The 19,364-nt window shown below is 45.3% G+C and overlaps 1 protein-coding gene across 2 annotated transcripts; it reads left to right on the top strand.

Moving 5' to 3' along the window:
* The first annotated feature begins 6,030 nt into the window (after window positions 1-6,030).
* On the top strand, window positions 6,031-19,152 carry LOC115161212 (GA-binding protein alpha chain). 2 transcript variants are annotated; one of them, XM_029712008.1, is made up of 10 exons: window positions 6,031-6,428; window positions 8,816-8,913; window positions 9,043-9,187; window positions 10,432-10,516; window positions 10,653-10,877; window positions 11,105-11,299; window positions 14,395-14,451; window positions 14,669-14,797; window positions 16,533-16,725; window positions 18,443-19,152. In XM_029712008.1, the coding sequence occupies exons 2-10, from the start codon at window positions 8,837-8,839 to the stop codon at window positions 18,657-18,659; spliced, it is 1,323 nt and encodes a 440-aa protein (XP_029567868.1). In that variant the 5' UTR covers window positions 6,031-6,428; window positions 8,816-8,836; the 3' UTR covers window positions 18,660-19,152. The 2 variants fall into 2 exon arrangements, with proteins under 2 accessions (XP_029567868.1, XP_029567867.1); XM_029712007.1 differs by having other exon boundaries at window positions 8,811-8,913.
* Window positions 19,153-19,364: the final 212 nt, after the last annotated feature.

The following is a 19,364-nucleotide window of genomic DNA, read 5'->3' as shown; positions in this document are numbered from 1 at the left end:
TCCTGAATGGCAGGAAGCTTGGCCCCAGTGATGTACTGGGCCGTACACACTACCCTCTGTATTTTTTTATTTAACCAGGTAGGCTAGTTGAGAACAAGTTCTCATGTACAACTGCGACTTGGCCAAGATAAAGCAAAGCAGTGCGACACAAACAACAACACAGAGTTACACATGGAATAAACAAACATAGGGGGAAAAAGACTATATACAGTGTGTGCAAATGAGGTAAGATAAGGGAGGTAAGGCAATAAATAATCTGACCATTTTTTTATTGACCGAGTCACTGGTGCTTCCTGCTTTAGTTTTTGCTTGTAAGCAGGAATCAGGAGGATATAATTATGGTTAGATTTGCCAAATGGAGGGTGAGGGAGCGCTTTGTATGCATCTGTGTGTGGATTAAAGGTGGTCTAGAGTTTTTTTCCCTTTGGTTGCACATTAAACATGCTGATAAAAATGAGGTTAAACGGATTTAAGGTTCCCTGAATTAAAGTCCCCGGTTACTAGGAGCGCCTTTATTTAACCAGGTAGGCTAGTTGAGAACAAGTTCTCATGCACAACTGCGACTTGGCCAAGATAAAGCAAAGCAGTGCGACACAAACAACAACACAGAGTTACACATGGAATAAACAAACATAGGGGGAAAAAGTCTATATACAGTGTGTGCAAATGAGGTAAGATAAGGGAGGTAAGGCAATAAATAGGCCATAGTGGTGAAATACTTACAATTTAGCAATTAAACACTGGAGTGATAGATGTGCAAAAGATGAATGTGCAAGTAGAGATACTGGGGTGCAAAGGAGCAACAAAAACAAAATAACAGTATGGGGATGAGGTAGTTGGTTGGGTTATTTACAGATGGGCTATGTACAGGTGCAGTGATCTGTGAGCTGCTCTGACAGCTAGCTGGTGCTTAAAGTTAGTGAGTTAGTGCTTAAAGCAGTTCGTTACAGTCATTGGCAGCAGAGAACTGGAAGGAAAGGCGGCCAAAGTAGGAATTGACTTTGGGGGTGACCAGTGAAATATACCTGCTGGAACGTGTGTTACGGGTGGGTGCTGCTATGGTGACCAGTGAGCTGAGATAAGGTGGGGCTTTACCTAGCAGAGACTAATAGATATCATGGAGCCAGTGGGTTTGGCAACGAATATGAAGCGAGGGCCAGCCAACGAGAGCATACAGGTCGCAGTGGTGGGTAGTATATGGGGCTTTTGTGACAAAACGGATAGCACTGTGACAGACTGCATCCAATTTGTTGAGTAGAGTGTTGGAGGCTATTTTGTAAATTACATCGCCGAAGTCAAGGATCGGTAGGATGGTCAGTTTTACGAGGGTATGTTTGGCAGCATGAGTGAAGGATGCTTTGTTGCAAAATTGGAAGCCGATTATATAGATTACATTTTGGATTGGAGATGCTTAATGTGATTCTGGAAGGAGAGTTTACAGTCTAACCAGACACCTAGGTATTTGTAGATGTCCACATATTCTAAGTCAGAACCGTCCAGAGTAGTGATGCTGGACGGGCGGGCAGGTGCTGGTAGCGATCGGTTGAAGAGCATGCATTTAGTTTCACTTGCATTTAAGAGCAATTGGAGGCCACGGAAGGAGAGTTGTGTGGCATTGAAGCTCATCTGGATGTTAGTTAACATAGTGTCCAAAGAAGGGCCAGAAGTATACAGAAGGTATCGTCTGCGTAGAGGTGGATCAGAGAATCAAAAGCAGCAAGAGCGACATCATTGATGTATACAGAGAAAAGAGTCGGCCCGAGAATTGAACTCTGTGGCACCCCTATAGAGACTGCCAGAGGTCTGAACAACAGACCCTCCGATTTGACACACTGAACTCTGTCTGAGAAGTAGTTGGTGAACCAGGCGAGGCAGTCATTTGAGAAACCAACGCTGTTGAGTCTGCCGATTAGAATGAGGTGATTGACAGAGTCGAAAGCCTTGGCCAGGTCTATGAATACAGCTGCACAGTAATGTCTCTTATCGATCGAGGCTATGATATCGTTTAGGACCTTGAGTGTGGCTGAGGTGCACCCATGACCAGCTCGGAAACCAGATTGCATAGCGGAGAAGGTATGGTGGGATTCGAAATGGTCTGTGATCTGTTTGTTAACTTCGCTTTCGAAGACCTTACAAAGGCAGGGTAGAATATTTATAGGTCTGTAGCAGTTTGGGTCTAGTGTCTCCCCCTTTGAAGAGGGGGATAACCGCGACAGCTTTCCCACCTTTGGGGATGTCAGACAATACGAAAGAGAGGTTGAACAGGCTAGTAATAGTGGTTGCAACAATGTAGTGCCTTGAGGTCGGAGGCTGAGCAGTTGCCGTACCAGACAGTGATGCAACCAGGCACGATGCTCTCGATGGTGCAGCTGTAGAACCTTTTGAAGATCTGAGGACCCATGCCAAATCTTTGTCTCCTGAGGGGAATAGGCTTTGTTGTCGTGCCCTCTTCACAAATGTCTTGGTGTGTTTGGACCATGATAGTTTGTTAGTGATGTGGACACCAAGGAACTTGAAGCTCTCAACCTGCTCCACTACAGCCCTGTCGATGAGAATGGGGGTGTGCTCGGCCCTCCTTTTCCTGTAGTCCACAATCATCTCCTTTGTCTTGATCACGTTGAGAGAGAGGTTGTTGTCCTGGCACCACACGGCCAGGTCTCTGACCTCCTTCCTATAGGCTGTCTCATCATTGTCGGTGATCAGACCTACCACTGTTGTGCCATCGGAAAACTTAATGATGGTGTTGGTGTCATGCCTGGCCATGCAGTCATGAGTAAACAGGTAGTACAGGAGGGGACTGAGCATGCACCCCTGAGGGGCCTCTGTGTTGAGGCTCAGCATGGTGGATGTGTTGTTACCTAACCATACCACCTGGGGGCAGCCCGTCAGGAAGTTCAGGATACAGTTGCAGAGGGAGGTGTTTAGTCCCAGGGTCCTTAGCTTATTGATGAGCTTTGAGGGCACTGTGCTGTTGAATGCTGAGCTGTAGTCAATGAATAGCATTCTCACATAGGTGTTCCTTTTGTCTAGGTGGGAAAGAGCAGTTTGGAGTGCAATAGAGAGTGCATCATCTTTGGATTTGTTGGGGAGGTATGCAAATTGGAGTGGGTCTAGGGTTTCTGGAATAATGGTGTTATGTGACCCATGACCAGCCTTTCAAAGCACTTCATGCCTACAGACGTGAGTGCTACGGGTCGGTAGTCATTTAGGCAGGTTACCTTAGTGTTCTTGGGCACAGGAACTATGGTGGTCTGCTTGAAACATGTTGGTATTACAGACTCAGTAAGGGGCAGGTTGAAAATGTCAGTTAAGATACTTGCCAGTTGGTCAGCACATGCTCGGAGTACACGTCCTGGTAATCCGTCTGGCCCTGCGGCCTTGTGAATGTTGACCTGTTTAAAGGTCTTACATCGGCTACGGAGAGTGTGATCACACAGTCGTCTGGAACAGCTGATGGTCTCATGCATGTTTCAGTGTTGCTTGCCTCGAAACGAGCATAGTAGTAATTTAACTTGTCTGATAGGCTTGCATCACTGGGCAGCTCGCAGCTGTGCTTCCCTTTGTAGTCTGTAATAGTTTGCAAGCCCTGCCACATCCGACGAGCGTCGGAGCCGGTGTAGTACGATTAAATCTTAGTCTTGTATTGACGCTTTGCCTGTTTGATGGTTCGTCTGAGGGCATAGCGGGATTTCTTATAAGCTTCCGGGTTAGAGTCCCGCTCCTTGAAAGCGGCTACTCTACCCTTTAGCTCAGTGCGGATGTTGCTCATGGCTTCTAGTTGGGGTATGTACGTACAGTCACTGTGGGGAAGACGTCATCGATGCACTTATTGATGAAGCCAGTGACTGATGTGGCGTACTCCTCAATGCCATCGGAAGAATCCCGGAACATATTGCAGTCTGTGCTAGCCAAAACAGTCCTGTAGCTTAGCATCTGCTTCATCTGACCATTTTTTTATTGACCGAGTCACTGGTGCTTCCTGCTTTAGTTTTTGCTTGTAAGCGGGAATCAGGAGGATAGAATTATGGTTAGATTTGCCAAATGGAGGGTGAGGGAGCGCTTTGTATGCATCTGTGTGTGGATTAAAGGTGGTCTAGAGTTTTTTTCCCTTTGGTTGCACATTAAACATGCTGATAAAAATGAAGTTAAACGGATTTAAGGTTCCCTGAATTAAAGTCCCCGGTTACTAGGAGCGCCGCCTCTGGATGAGCGGTTTCCTGTTTTCTTATGGCTGTAATACAGCTCATTGAGTCCGGTCTTAGTATCAGCATCGGTTTGTGGTGGTAAATAGACAGCTACGAAGAATATAGATTAAAACTTTATTGGTAAATAGTGTGGTCTACAGCACCCACAGCATGATGCTGCCACCAGCATGTTTCACCGTAGGGATGGTGCCAGGTTTCCTCCAGATGTGATGCGTGGCATTCAGGCCAAAGAGTTCCATATTGGTTTCATCAGACCAGAGAATCTTGATTCTCATGGTCTGGGAGTCCTTAGGTGCCTTTTGGCAAACTCCAAGCGGGCTGTCATGTGCCTTTTACAGGGGAGTGGCTTCCGTCTGGCCACTCTACCATAAAGGCCTGATTGGTGGTGCTGCAGAGATGGTTGTCCTTCTGGAAGGTTCTCCCATCTCCACAGAGGAACTCTGGAGCTCTGTCAGAGTGGCCATCGGGTTCTTGATCACCTCCCTGAGCAAGGCTCTTCTCCCCCGATTGCTCAGTTTGACCGGTCGGCCAGCTCTAGTTAGAATCTTGTTGGTTCCAAACTTCTTCCATTTTAGAATGATGGAGGACACTGTGTTCTTGGGGACCTTCAATGTTGCAGACATTTTTTGGTACCCTTCCCCAGATCTGTGCCTCAACATAATCCTGTCTTGGACATTTACATTTTAGTCATTTAGCAGACGCTAAACCTCTACGGACAATTCCTTCAACCTCATGGCTTGGTTTTTGCTCTGATATGCACTGTCAACTTATAGACAGATGTGTGCCTTTCCAAATCATGTCCAATCAATTGAATTTACCACAGGTGGACTCCCATCAAGTTGTAGAAACATCTCAAGGATGATCAATGGAAACAGGATGCACCTGAGCTCAATTTCGAGTTTCATAGCGAAAGGTTTGAATACTAAAGTAAATAAGGATTTAATTTTTTTGTTGTAAAAACGTCTAAAAACCTGTTTATGCTTTGTCATTATGGGATATTGTGTGTAGATTGCATATTATTATTATTTTTTAATTTAATCCATTTTAGAATAAGGTTGTAACGTAACAAAATGTGGAAAAAGTCAAGGGGTCTGAATACTTTCTGAAGGCATTGTATGTATTTATTATGAACAGGCACTGCAGCATAATGATACTATTAATATAACACTACATCATACTTGTAAATGAATTACACATCTTTCTGTAATAAGAATGAACTACACGTTTATTTATTGTGTTTTTGTTCTACCTCGTGTTATTTTTAGTACTACATTGATATTGATTACTGCATTGTTGGGTTTAGAGCTTGCAAGAAAGGCATTTCACCCTACTTGTGAACGTGACATTAACACTTGTTTGTTTACCTACCCTTAATGATAAGGGTTAATTTTCATAGCTTTGAGTATAAAATAATTCAGGACATAGGATGGACCAAATAAATACATAGTAAAACTTAGACTGTAATAGGATCACTGTGGGAGGGACATTGTGTAATAAGGATTACTGCTGGCTCAATTATTACACCACATACATTCATGCATACAGTGAGTGTTCTTATCTACAACAACCGTCTGGTAAAAGTGGGTTACATGCTGAAAATTAAAGTCAAATCAAATTGATCACATGCACCGAATACAACAGGTGTAGACCTTAACGTGAAATGCTTACTTACGAGCCCTTAACCATCAATGCAGTTTAAGAAATAGTTAAGAAAATATTTACTACATAACCTAAAGTAAAAAATAAAATAAAAAGTAACAAAAATAACGAGGATATATACAGGGGGTACCAGTACCGATTCAATGTGTTGGGGGTACAGGTTAGTCGAGGTAATGTGTACATGTAGGTAGGGGTAAAGTGACTATGCATAGATCATAAACAGAGTAGCAGCAGTGTTAAACCAAAGAGGAGTGGGGTCAATGTAAACAGTCCAGGTGGCTATTTGAATAATTGTTCAGCAGTCGAATGGCTTGGGGGTAGAAGCTGATAATTATAGTAAATAATTATGCGTGCTATCAAACATCACATAACACACACAAATAGCATGATGATTTCTTTGATACAATAGTTAACTCGTATATGTCTAAAAAGCAAGCTAGTCCCCGCCCCCCTGTCTTGTTGTCCAAAAACTTGCATGAAATCGATTTGAGTGGAAAGGCTAGCTTGCTATTCTACATCGACTCATATATCAAGTCCACAATCTTGGAGTGTACATTTTAAGAGGTATGTGTACGAACATCAACTATTTTTCATTTATATATGAAATCCATTACATTGTCTATCTGAACGGAATTGTATATTCTTTCACTAGCTATACCTAATCGGTCTTCCCGCTTTTTGTATCAAACTGTTAGCTAGCTGAACGCTGGCTACAAAGCTAGCTAGCTTGTTGATCCGCTATACCACATGCATTAGCCTAAAAACAATAACTTACACTAACATCACGTCTAAATAATGTACTGGATGGAGTGGTTTTCAGATTACTTCCCAACTACAAAATAGCTTTCCAAATGGCTTGTCTACGATTTGCCTTCAAACGTGTCCATACAAAATCCAACTTTCGACACGTTAGCTAACTAAGCAGTCGTAGCTGCTAGCTAATATTGCCAACGACAGCTTGTTCATTGTAGTCCAGTTGTTCGCTCTGGTGATACGTTATACTTTTTGCCATATATAAATACGTTATCCCAGTGTTATAAATATCACGTTATTTTTCATTTTAATCGAGCAAATTTCTCCGGCATTTCCCCCTGACCGCTCTCGGAAGTCTGTAGACAACACTAAACTTAGCCAGGATTTCCGGCTCCTTTGCGATTGCCCCTCTGCTGTTTTGTTTCCGTTTCTTCCATTTCCGTTTTAAAGTTTTCCAGATTCTAAGTTTCAGAGTATATTTAAATCGTCATTTAAATCAGTTATTCATTGAATTGTGTTTCTTACAGTCAGTATAAATTGTGTATTTCATGAGACTGACCCCCGTTTTGCGCTTGCCTCGCCCCTCACGTAACATCGCTGAAAAATATGCTGGATAGCTAGCATTGTATTGCTACAGTATTGTACAGCTACGCTACACGTATAATTAACATTATTACCAATATATCTTAGGAGTGTTTGCTTTCAGAGGAGTTAAAATTGATCAAGTTTATGTAATGATTTATCAACTAATGGCCCACAGTACGGCCTATGCTTTGGAGAGGCCTCGCCCTCGCGTTAGTACTTTAGCTCGCACATAACTCTCTGCCGCCCAATGAGAAACCGAGGCTCCCTCAACTGGGTGATTCTCATGAATCCAGTTTTAAAATGTCTAGCAAATTGAGTTACAAAACCATGATTCATCTTCAAAAATCAAGTTTCATTCTGAGGACTAGATGTCTAGATTTTGGAAAGTGTCTTATATTAAATAAATGTTACATTTTACCTGAATTTTGTAAATTATCACCCCAAATTCTCATTGCTGAAATGCGTCTGGATTAAATTCTTTAGAAAAAACGTATTTATTTGAATAAAACCCAAAATATATTGCAGTAGTTTGTCCATAAATCATAAACATGTTACACTAGTTGAAGTTTACATGACACTATACTATTTATTACATGCAAACCGTATTTGTGGACATGTCTCATTACACAACACTTAAAGTAAAGCTTTATTCACCCATGATGCATCATCTAGAGGAGTAGTCCTTAGATGAGCACAAGTTTTAAGTGAATATATATGCTTATATGCCTTCAGAATGAGGTTATTATTCTCACCCCACTTGGCCTTCTCATTACTGAAACAGCTAAAGAGCTAATGTCCAGTGTTGTGCTTTACTCAGGCCTTGTCATTAGGTGAGCAATGTTGACAAATATTTGAATATTGATTTGTTTTTAACTTTTTTGGACTTAAAAAAATGTTACGGTAATGATCATTTTTGCGATTAAATTTTTTTGTGAAATGCATAATATCTGACCAAAAACATAATAATTCTGAAATAGATAAATACGGATCCTAATCTCAGTGTTTCAAGAGGAAATTTAGTGAAAAATGACACCTGAGATTTTTTTTATTTTACAGTTTCGAGACTACGACACAACTTCATTCACATCAAGACCCACTAGCTAGATATTAACCTTTTAGATTTTATTTTAAACAACATTTTACTTGATATAATGCCACTGTCCTCCCATCAGACCTGAAGCTGATGGAGGCCTGTATTCATGGAGTTGAAATACCTGATCAGACCTGATACTGATGGAGGCCTGTATTTATGGGGTTGAAATACCTGATCAGACCTGATACTGATGGAGGCCTGTATTTATGGAGTTCAAATACCTGATCAGACCTGATACTGATGGAGGCCTGTATTTATGGGGTTGAAATACCTGATCAGACCTGATACTGATGGAGGCCTGTATTTATGGAGTTGAAATACCTGATCAGACCTGATACTGATGGAGGCCTGAATTTATGGGGTTAAAATACCTCCTCAAAGTTGTTTTTATTGTATATTTGATGGTATTGGATTTGAACGCTTTGTAGCGATGTTTTTGTACCATCACATCTGAAAACATTTGATGTCACCTTAATATTGATTGATACACCCCAGTCTGTCTGTCTTTTCCTTAGAATAGTTTGAATCTTGGGGTACAGCAATGTCTAAAAGTGAGACAGAGGAGATGATAGAGATTGAGATCGACGGACAGGAGAAACAGGAGTGCCTGGAGGAGGGGTGAGTGATATATTTTACAATGTGAACAGGCACCCATAAGCCCATCAATTCAAACCCAGCTCCCTCCCTACTACTGATGACTTAACGTTACTATTTGTGGGTTTTCGTTTGTGTGGTCATGCCATTTAGGGTTGAGGAGCAGACCATTACATCAGCCGATCTGATCCAACAGGACATCGACATCAATGAGCCAATCGGTAACCTGAAGAAGCTCTTGGAGCCCCGTATCCAGATGTCATTGGATGGATATGAAATCTGTCTACAGGACATCCAGGTACTGCTGAAGGGCTGCATTTATGGGGTTCAAATACCTGACCAGACCTGAAGCTGATGGAGGCCTGTATTTATGGAGTTCAAATACCTGATCAGACCTGATACTGATGGAGGCCTGTATTTATGGAGTTGAAATACCTGATCAAACCTGATACTGATGGAGGCCTGTATTTATGGAGTTGAAATACCTGATCAAACCTGATACTGATGGAGGCCTGTATTTATGGAGTTCAAATACCTGATCAGACCTGATACTGATGGAGGCCTGTATTTATGCAGTTGAAATACCTGATCAGACCTGATACTGATGGAGGCCTGTATTTCTGGAGTTGAAATACCTGATCAGACCTGATACTGATGGAGGCCTGTATTTATGGGGTTAAAATATCTGCCCCACCTGATCAGACCTGATGCTGATGGAGTCTCATGTGTTTAGAGTGATCATTTAATGGAGAAATGTTTAGAGTTGTCTCTTTTTCTCTCCCTTTCTGTCTCTCCCATTTGCTCCATCTCCATCCTCTCTTCTTATTTACCTGTCCTCCCCTCTCTCCCCCGCCTGTCCTCCCCTCTCTCCCCCTCCTGTCCTCCCCTCTCTCCCCCGCCTGTCCTCCGCTCTCTCCCCCGCCTGTCCTCCGCTCTCTCCCCCGCCTGTCCTCCGCTCTCTCCCCCGCCTGTCCTCCGCTCTCTCCCCCGCCTGTCCTCCGCTCTCTCCCCCGCCTGTCCTCCGCTCTCTCCCCCGCCTGTCCTCCGCTCTCTCCCCCCCTGTCCTCCGCTCTCTCCCCCGCCTGTCCTCCGCTCTCTCCCCCGCCTGTCCTCCGCTCTCTCCCCCGCCTGTCCTCCGCTCTCCCCCCTGTCCTCCGCTCTCTCCCCCCCTGTCCTCCGCTCTCTCCCCCGCCTGTCCTCCGCTCTCTCCCCCGCCTGTCCTCCGCTCTCTCCCTCGTCTGTCCTCCGCTCTCTCCCTCGCCTGTCCTCCGCTCTCTCCCTCGCCTGTCCTCCGCTCTCTCCCTCGCCTGTCCTCCGCTCTCTCCCTCGCCTGTCCTCCGCTCTCTCCCTCGCCTGTCCTCGGCTCTCTCCCTCGCCTGTCCTCCCATCTGTCCCTCGCCTATCCTCTGCTTTCTCTCTCGCCTGTCCTCCGCTCTCTCTCTCTCGCCTGTCCTCCGCTCTCTCCCTCACCTGTCCTCCGCTCTGTCCCTCGCCTGTCCTCCCCTGTTGCCCTCTCCTTTCTCTTTCTTTCTGTCTTTCCAGCTGCATCCAGACCACAGCCTCTTTGATCAAGGAGTGAAGACAGACGGCACAGTGCAACTCAGTCTACAGATCATCACCAAGCCAGGTACACAAACGACAGTCTCAGCACCAAAATCAAAACCCAGGCACCCAATCTATAGATGCACACAAATGTGGCACCATACAAATGAGGCTGTTGATACTAATCACACTCTAACCTCCCATCAAATCCCTCCATCCAGGCGAGGAGAAGCTGAACATCCTGGAGATCGTGAAGCCGGTGGAGACGGTGGAGGTGGTGATCGACCCGGATGCGGCAGGGGAGGAGGGCACCCTGATGGAGGAGGGCCAGCTGATTGCTGTGGAGCACTCCTCCCTGTCAGATGACACCTCGGAGCAGGTGACACGCTGGGCCGCCGCCCTGGAGGGCTACCGCAAGGAACAGGTCCGTCTGGGGATTCCCTACGGTGAGGAGGACGCCAACACACACTTACACTGAAACACAACAACAAGCAGGACACAGACAAATACAGATACATACACTGAAACACAAAACCACAATTAATCAGGCAGGTACACACCGTTGTACAACGTGAGACCAGTTTGCTGCGATTGCCATGCCATGCCATTTATAACAGACAAGAAAAGCTGTAGTCAGCATTGTCAGTCTTGTAATGTGTCTGTCTCCTCTCAGACCCAGAACAGTGGACGGCGGACCAGGTGATCCACTGGGCCGTGTGGGTGATGAAGGAGTTCAGCATTGACGAGATGGAGGTGGGAGGGATTCACCTCCCGGGTCGCGACCTCTGCTCCTTCAGCCAGGAAGAGTTCTTGCAGAGGGTCCCCAGTGGAGAGATCCTCTGGAGCCACTTGGAGCTGCTCCGCAAGTGTGAGTTTGTGTTGTAGCTTCTGTATGTTGAGTCACTGTGTTTGGGTTAAGGGCTAGCACCATTTCAAGACTAAGTAGAGTCATAATACAAACCTTGCAGCTGGTAGCCTCGAGGTTAGAGGGTTGGGCCAGTAACCGAAAGGTTGCTGTTCCGAATACCGGAGCCGACAAGGTCGCTGTGCCATTGACCAAGGCACCTAACCCTAATTTCTCCAGGGTCGCTGTACAATGGCGACCCTGGCTGTGACCCCACTCTCTGCGGGTGTCTCAGGGAGTTGGGATGTGCAAATAAAAATATTTACATTACACGCTTGTGTGTAACAGGACAAATATAAGCCCCCCCCAAAACAAATTGTTATTCTTATGATATTGGTTACATATAGTATGCCTGAAAATTAGAGGCTAGGTAGTATCCAACATGGCACCAACAGAGATGGTAGCTTCGCATTGTTAGGAATGCAGTATTTTGTTTTTTTATGTATTATTTCTTACACTGTTACCCCAGGAAATCTTAAGTCTTATTACGTACAGCCAGGAAGAACTATTGGATATAAGAGCAACATCAACTCACCAACATTACGACCAGGAATACAACTTTCCCGAGGTGGATCCTCTGTTTGGACCACCACCCAGGACAATGGACCTAATCCCAGAGGCCGACCCAAAACAACGGCGCCGCAGAAGGGGCAGACGGAGCGGCCTCCTGGTCAGGCTCCGTAGACGGGCACATCGCTTGCCGCTCCCGAATATACTACTCACCACTGTCCAGTCTCTTGACAACAAGGTAGACGAAATTCGAGCAAGGGTTGCCTTCCAGAGACATCAGAGATTCTAACATTCTCTGTTTCACGGAAACATGGCTCACTCGGGATATGCTATCAGTCGGTACAGCTACCCGGTTTCTTCACGAATCGCGCCGACAGACACAAACATCTCTCTGGTAAGAAGAAGGGCGGGGGTGTCTGCCTTATGATTAACAAGACGTGGTGTGATCATAACAACATACAGGAACTCAAGTCCTTTTGTTCCCCTGACCTAGAATTCCTTACAATCAAATGCCGACCGCATTATCTACCTAGAGAATTCTCTTCGATTATATTCACAGTCATGTATATCCCCCCCAAGCAGACACATTGACGGCCCTGAAAGAACTTCATTGGACTTTATGTAAACTGGAAACCACATATCCTGAGGCTGCATTTATTGTAGCTGGGGATTTTAACAAAGCTAATCTGAAAACAAGGCTCCCTAAATTCTATCACTATATCAAATGCGCGACCAGGGCCGGCAGAATTCTGGGTCATTGCTACTCTAACTTCTGCGACACATACAAAGCCCTCCCTCGCCCTCCTTTCGGCAAATCTGACCACGACTCCATTTTGTTGCTCCCAGCCTATAGACACAAACTAAAACAGGAAACGCCTGTGCTCAGGTCTGTTCAACGCTGGTCCGACCAATCTGATTCCACGCTTCAAGATTGCTTCTATCACGTGGACTGGGATATGTTCCGGATAGCCTCATACAACAACATTGATGTATACGCTGATTTGGTGAGCAAGTTTATTAGCAAGTGCATCAGTGATGTTGTACCCACGGTGACTATTAAAACCTTCCCTAACCAGAAACCGTGGATTGATGGCAGCATTCGCACAAAACTGAAAGCGTGAACCACTGCTTTTAATCATGGCAAGGCGACCGGAAACATGACCAAGTACAAAACAGTGTAGCTATTCCCTCCGCAAGGCAATCAAACAAGCTAACCGTCAGTATAGAGACAAGGTATGTATGTGGCAGGGTCTACAGTCAATCGCGGATTACAAAAAGAAAACCAGCCCCATCGCGGACACCGATGTCTTGCTCCAGATGGGTTAGGGCATGACTGTGTGGCCATGCACGCCTCCAACTCAATCATCAAGTTTGCAGACGACACTACAGTGGTAGGCTTGATTACCAACAACGACGAGACGGCCTATAGGGAGGAGGTGAGGGCCCTCAGAGTGTGGTGTCAGGAAAATAACATTCACGCTCAACGTCAACAAAACAAAGGAGATGATCGTGGACTTCAGGAAACAGCAGAGGGAGCATCCCCCTATCCACATCGACGGGAAGTAGTGGAGAAGGTGGAAAGTTTTAAGTTCCTCGGCGTACACATCACGGACAAACTGAAATGGTCCCCACAGACAGCGTGGTGAAGAAGGCGCAGCAGCGCCTCTTCAACCTCAGGAGGCTGAAGAAATGTTGCTTGTCACCGAAAACACTCACAAACTTCTACAGATGCACAATCGAGAGCATCCTGTCGGGCTGTATCACCGCCTGGTATGGAAACTGCTCCGCCCATAACCGTAAGGCTTTCCAGAGGGTAGTGAGGTCTGCACAACGCATCACCGGGGGCAAACTACCTGCCCTCCAGGACACCTACACCACGCGATGTCACAGGAAGGCCAAAAAGATCATCAAGGACAACAACCACCCAAGCCACTGCCTGTTCACCCCGCTACCATCTAGAAGGCGAGGTCAGTACAGGTGCATCAAAGCTGGGACTGAGAGACAGAAGCTGTTTTTCAATCTCAAGGACATCAGACTGTTAAACAGCCATCACTAACGTTGAGTGGCTGCTGCCAACATACTGACTCAAATCTCTAGCCACTTTAATAATAAAAAATTGGTTGTAATAAATATATCACTAGTCACTTTAAACAATGCCACTTTATATAATGTTTACATACCCTACATTACTCATCTCATATGTATATACTGTACTCTATACCATCTACTGCATCTTGCCTATGCCGTTCGGCCATCACTCATTTATATATTTTATGTACATATTCTTAGTCATTCCTTTACACTTGTGTGTGTATAAGGTATTTGTTGTGAAATTGTTAGGTTAGATTACTCGTTGGACATTACTGCATGGTTGGAACTAGAAGCACAAGCATTTCGCTACACTCGCATTAACATCTGCTAACCATGTGTTTGTGACCAATAAAATGTGATTTGATTTGAAGGGGATGGGAGTTGTTGTGAGCCTGGACAAGCATGTTTATTGAAGTTGGTTTTAGCTCACATACTGTATCTGTCCATGTTCTTTACAGATGTGTTGGCCAGTCAGGATCAGTCTGGCCAGGAGGCCACAGTCACCATTGACCAACGTAAGTTTATTTCCTGTCTCTCTCACTCATTGTCACCCTGCATTCATCTACCACACTATATTGTTCTCCTCTATAGGCACAGATCTAGGATCAGCTTACTCTCACCCAATTCCTTACTTGTACCAACATGGGTAGAAACACCAAACTGACCATAGATCAGGTGGTAACTTCATCATGTATATTTCTGGCTGTTTGAACCTTCTGTCTCCGCCCCCAGAAGTCCAGATCATCCCAGCTGCCGTGCAAACCACATCCACCACTATCAAGGTACTGAAGCAGAACCGCGGCCCCAGGACACCCCGCATCTCAGGAGGAGAGGAGCGCAGCTCACCTGGCAACCGCACAGGTAGCCATTTGTGTGTCTTGGGTATTGTGAATGTACAGTTGAAGTCGGAAGTTTACATACACCTTAGTCAAATACATTTAAACTCAGTTTTGCACAATTCCTGACATTTAATCCTGTTAAAAATTCCCTGTCTTAGGTCAGTAAGGATCTTCACTTTATTTTAAGAATGTGAAATGTCAGAATAATAGTAGAGGGAATGATTTATTTCAGCTTTTATTTCTTTCATCACATTCCCAGTGGGTCGGAAGTTTACATTCACTCAATTAGTATTTGGTAGCGTTGCCTTTAAATTGTCAAACTTGGGTCAAACGTTTCGGGTAGCCTTCCACAAGCTTCCCACAATAAGTTGAGTGAATTTTGGCCCATTCCTCCTGACAGAGCTGGTGTAACTGAGTCAGGTTTGTAGGACTCCTTGCTCGCACACGCTTTTTCAGTTCTGCCCACAAATTTGCTATGGGATTGAGGTTAGGGCTTTGTGATGGCCACTCCAATACCTTGACTTTGTTGTCCTTAAGCCATTTTGCCACAACTTTGGAAGTATGCTTGGAGTCATTGTTCATTTGGATGACCCATTTGCGACCATGCTTTAACTTCCTGACTGATGTCTTGAGATGTTTATTCAATATATCCACATAATTTTCCTCCCTCATGATGCCATTTATTTTGTGAAGTGCACCAGTCCCTCCTACAGCAAAGCACCCCCACAACATGATGCTGCCACCCCGTGCTTCATGGTTGGGATGGTGTTCTTTGGCTTGCAAGCCTCCCCCTTTTTCCTCTAAACATAACGATGGTCATTATGGCCAAACAGTTCTATTTTTGTTTCATCAGACCAGAGGACATTTCTCCAAAAAGTGTGATCTTTGTCCCCATGTGCAGTTCCAAACCAAAGTCTGGCTTTTTTTATGGCAGTTTTGGAGCAGTGGCCTCTTCCTTGCTGAGTGGCCTTTCAGGTTATGTCGATGTAGGACTCGTTTTACTGTGGATATAGATACTTTTGTACCTGTTTCCTCCAGCATCTTCACAAGGTCCTTTGCTGTTGTTCTGGGATTGATTTGCACTTTTTGCACCAAAGTACGGTCATCTCTAGGAGACAGAACGCGTCTCCTTCCTGAGCGGTATGATGCTGCGTGGTCTCATGGTGTTTGTACAGATGAACGTGGTACCTTCAGGCGTTTGGAAATTGCTCCCAAGGATGAACTTGTGGAGGTCTACAATTTTTTTTCTGAGGTCTTGGCTGATTTCTCTTGATTTTTCCACGATGTCAAGCAAACAGGCACTGATCTTGAAGGTACACCTCCAATTGACTCAAATTATGTCAATTAGCCTATCAGAAGCTTCTAAAGCCATGACATTTTTGGGAATTTTCCAAGCTGTTTAAAGGCACAGTCAACTTAGTGTATGTAAACTTCTGACCCACTGGAATTGTGATACAGTGAATTATAAGTGAAATAATCTGTCTGTAAACAGTTGTTGGAAAAATTACTTGTGTCATGCACAAAGTCGATGTCCAAACCGACTTGCCAAAACTATAGTTTGTTAACAAGAAATGTGTGGAGTGGTTTAAAAACGAGTTTTAATGACTCCAACCTAAGTGTATGTAAACTTCCGACTTCAACTGTATGTGTACCTCAAGAGCAGTAGTCTTGGTATGCTTTTTTATGGATGCCTTAAGTGTGCCTGTGCTCCTATCTGATGTGAACACACACACACGTCCGCTCACCTGTCCCTTTAGGTAACAACGGTCAGATCCAGCTGTGGCAGTTCCTGTTGGAGCTGTTGACGGATAAGGATGCTAGAGACTGTATCTCCTGGGTGGGAGAGGAGGGAGAGTTCAAACTCAACCAGCCTGAACTGGTGGCCCAGAAATGGGGCCAACGCAAGAACAAACCCACCATGAACTATGAGAAACTCAGCCGAGCGCTCAGGTATGTCAATCTGACAGTTTCTCTCCCTTTTCCTCTAACATTTTCGTTACACAATTTCAAGCACTCTTATACACTGCTCAAAAAAATAAAGGGAACACTTAAACAACACAATGTAACTCCAAGTCAATCACACTTCTGTGAAATCAAACTGTCCACTTAGGAAGCAACACTGATTGACAATAAATTTCACATGCTGTTGTGCAAATGGAATAGACAACAGGTGGAAATTATAGGCAATTAGCAAGACACCCCCAATAAAGGAGTGGTTCTGCAGGTGGGGACCACAGACCACTTCTCAGTTCCTATGCTTCCTGGCTGATGTTTTGGTCACTTTTGAATGCTGGCGGTGCTTTCACTCTAGTGGTAGCATGAGACGGAGTCTACAACCCACACAAGTGGCTCAGGTAGTGCAGCTCATCCAGGATGGCACATCAATGCGAGCTGTGGCAAGAAGGTTTGCTGTGTCTGTCAGCGTAGTATCCAGAGCATGGAGGCGCTACCAGGAGACAGGCCAGTACATCAGGAGACATGGAGGAGGCCGTAGGAGGGCAACAACCCAGCAGCAGGACCGCTACCTCCGCCTTTGTGCAAGGAGGAGCAGGAGAAGCACTGCCAGAGCCCTGCAAAATGACCTCCAGCAGGCCACAAATGTGCATGTGTCTGCTCAAACGGTCAGAAACATACTCCATGAGGGTGGTATGAGGGCCCGACGTCCACAGGTGGGGGTTGTGCTTACAGCCCAACACCGTGCAGGACGTTTGGCATTTGCCAGAGAACACCAAGATTGGCAAATTCGCCACTGGCGCCCTGTGCTCTTCACAGATGAAAGCAGGTTCACACTGAGCACATGTGACAGACGTGACAGAGTCTGGAGACGCCGTGGAGAACGTTCTGCTGCCTGCAACATCCTCCAGCATGACCGGTTTGGCGGTGGGTCAGTCATGGTGTGGGGCATTTCTTTGGGGGGCCGCACAGCCCTCCATGTGCTCGCCAGAGGTAGCCTGACTGCCATTAGATACCGAGATGAGATCCTCAGATCCCTTGTGAGACCATATGCTGGTGCGGTTGGCCCTGGGTTCCTCCTAATGCAAGACAATGCTAGACCTCATGTGGCTGGAGTGTGTCAGCAGTTCCTGCAAGAGGAAGGCATTGATGCTATGGACTGGCCCGCCCGTTCCCCAGACCTGAATCCAATTGAGCACATCTGGGACATCATGTCTCGCTCCATCCACCAACGCCACGTTGTACCACAGACTGTCCAGGAGTTGGCGGATGCTTTAGTCCAGGTCTGGGAGGAGATCCCTCAGGAGACCATCTGCCACCTCATCAGGAGCATGCCCAGGCGTTGTAGGGAGGTCATACAGGCACGTGAAGGCCACACACACTACTGAGCCTCATTTTGACTTGTTTTAAGGACATTACATCAAAGTTGGATCAGCCTGTAGTGTGGTTTTCCACTTTAATTTTGAGTGTGACTCCAAATCCAGACCTCCATGGGTTGATAAATTGGATTTCCATTGATTATTTTTGTGTGATTTTGTTGTCAGCACATTCAACTATGTAAAGAAAAAAGTATTTAATAAGATTATTTCTTTCATTCAGATCTAGGATGTATTGTTTAAGTGTTCCCTTTATTTTTTTGAGCAGTATATTATGATTTGTTCCCTTACCTTGAACTTTCTAGTCGTGTCATTTTAATTTCGGACAATTTTCTCAGGTATTACTACGACGGGGACATGATCAGCAAGGTGCAGGGCAAGCGCTTCGTCTACAAGTTTGTGTGCGACCTGAGGACTTTGATTGGCTACAGCGCTGCCGAGCTCAACAACCTGGTGACGGAGTGTGAGCAGAAGAAGCTGGCCCGCATTCAGCTGCACGGGATTGGCCAGCCCATCACCACGGTGACACTGGCCACCTCAGCACAGGACAGCTGAGGGGGGAGGGGCATGGGGCTGCCCCAGGTAGAAGTTGCCCATTGGCACAAATCTAGGATCAGATTACTGTGACCTGCCCTAAGCTTTACCATTAATAGGTGGAAATGATGAACAGACTTTAGATCCATGTCTATGGGCAACTTCGTCCTTCTCCTTTTGGTTTGGTTGGGAGGTTGTTTTCTTATTTTAACCAGGGAAGAGATGCTTGTTGGAGGGAGAGTGTGTGTGTCTGAGTGTCTGAGAGGGGGAGTGTGTTTGCGTATGCTGGAACATCAAATGAGCTTTGCATTTTTTGTTCCTTTATCTGTAGCTTAGTATAGTTTCCATTGTATATACCGGTACTCCATGTTTTTGATAGCCACAAGGGCAGTGTATTTTCATATTTTCCATTTATAAAAGGATCAGTTTTGTATTTTATTTTAAGCTTTTTTCCCCCCCTAATGAGTTGGACCTTTGTCCACCAGGGGAAATAAAGTGGCAGATGTTTTCCTAAGGAATGAGTCTGTCCTTGATCCAACAGCTCCAATGCAGAGCCACAAAATTGCATGTTGTGTATTCTACTATGCTCATTCAATGAGACCCGATGTAGTTCCTAAAAAAACTGTTGGAGGGGGGGACCCTACACGTAGTCTGTCTATAGGCAGAACTGCTCCAGTGTAATGCGTGTGCATGCATACATACACTTACCACTCTGGTGGGTTCTAA

The sequence above is a fragment of the Salmo trutta genome, chromosome 24, assembly GCF_901001165.1.
Source record: "Salmo trutta chromosome 24, fSalTru1.1, whole genome shotgun sequence".
Taxonomy (NCBI): Eukaryota; Metazoa; Chordata; class Actinopteri; order Salmoniformes; family Salmonidae; genus Salmo; species Salmo trutta.
This window is presented reverse-complemented; position numbering and strand designations above follow the sequence as displayed.

Coding starts and splice junctions, on each gene's coding strand:
- LOC115161212 (XM_029712008.1), top strand. CDS start 8,837: ATGTCTAAAAGTGAGACAGAGGAGATGATAGAGATTGAGATCGACGGA. Junction 8,914..9,042: donor CAGGAGTGCCTGGAGGAGGG/GTGAGTGATATA, acceptor CATGCCATTTAG/GGTTGAGGAGCAGACCATTA. Junction 14,798..16,532: donor CTCACCTGGCAACCGCACAG/GTAGCCATTTGT, acceptor CTGTCCCTTTAG/GTAACAACGGTCAGATCCAG.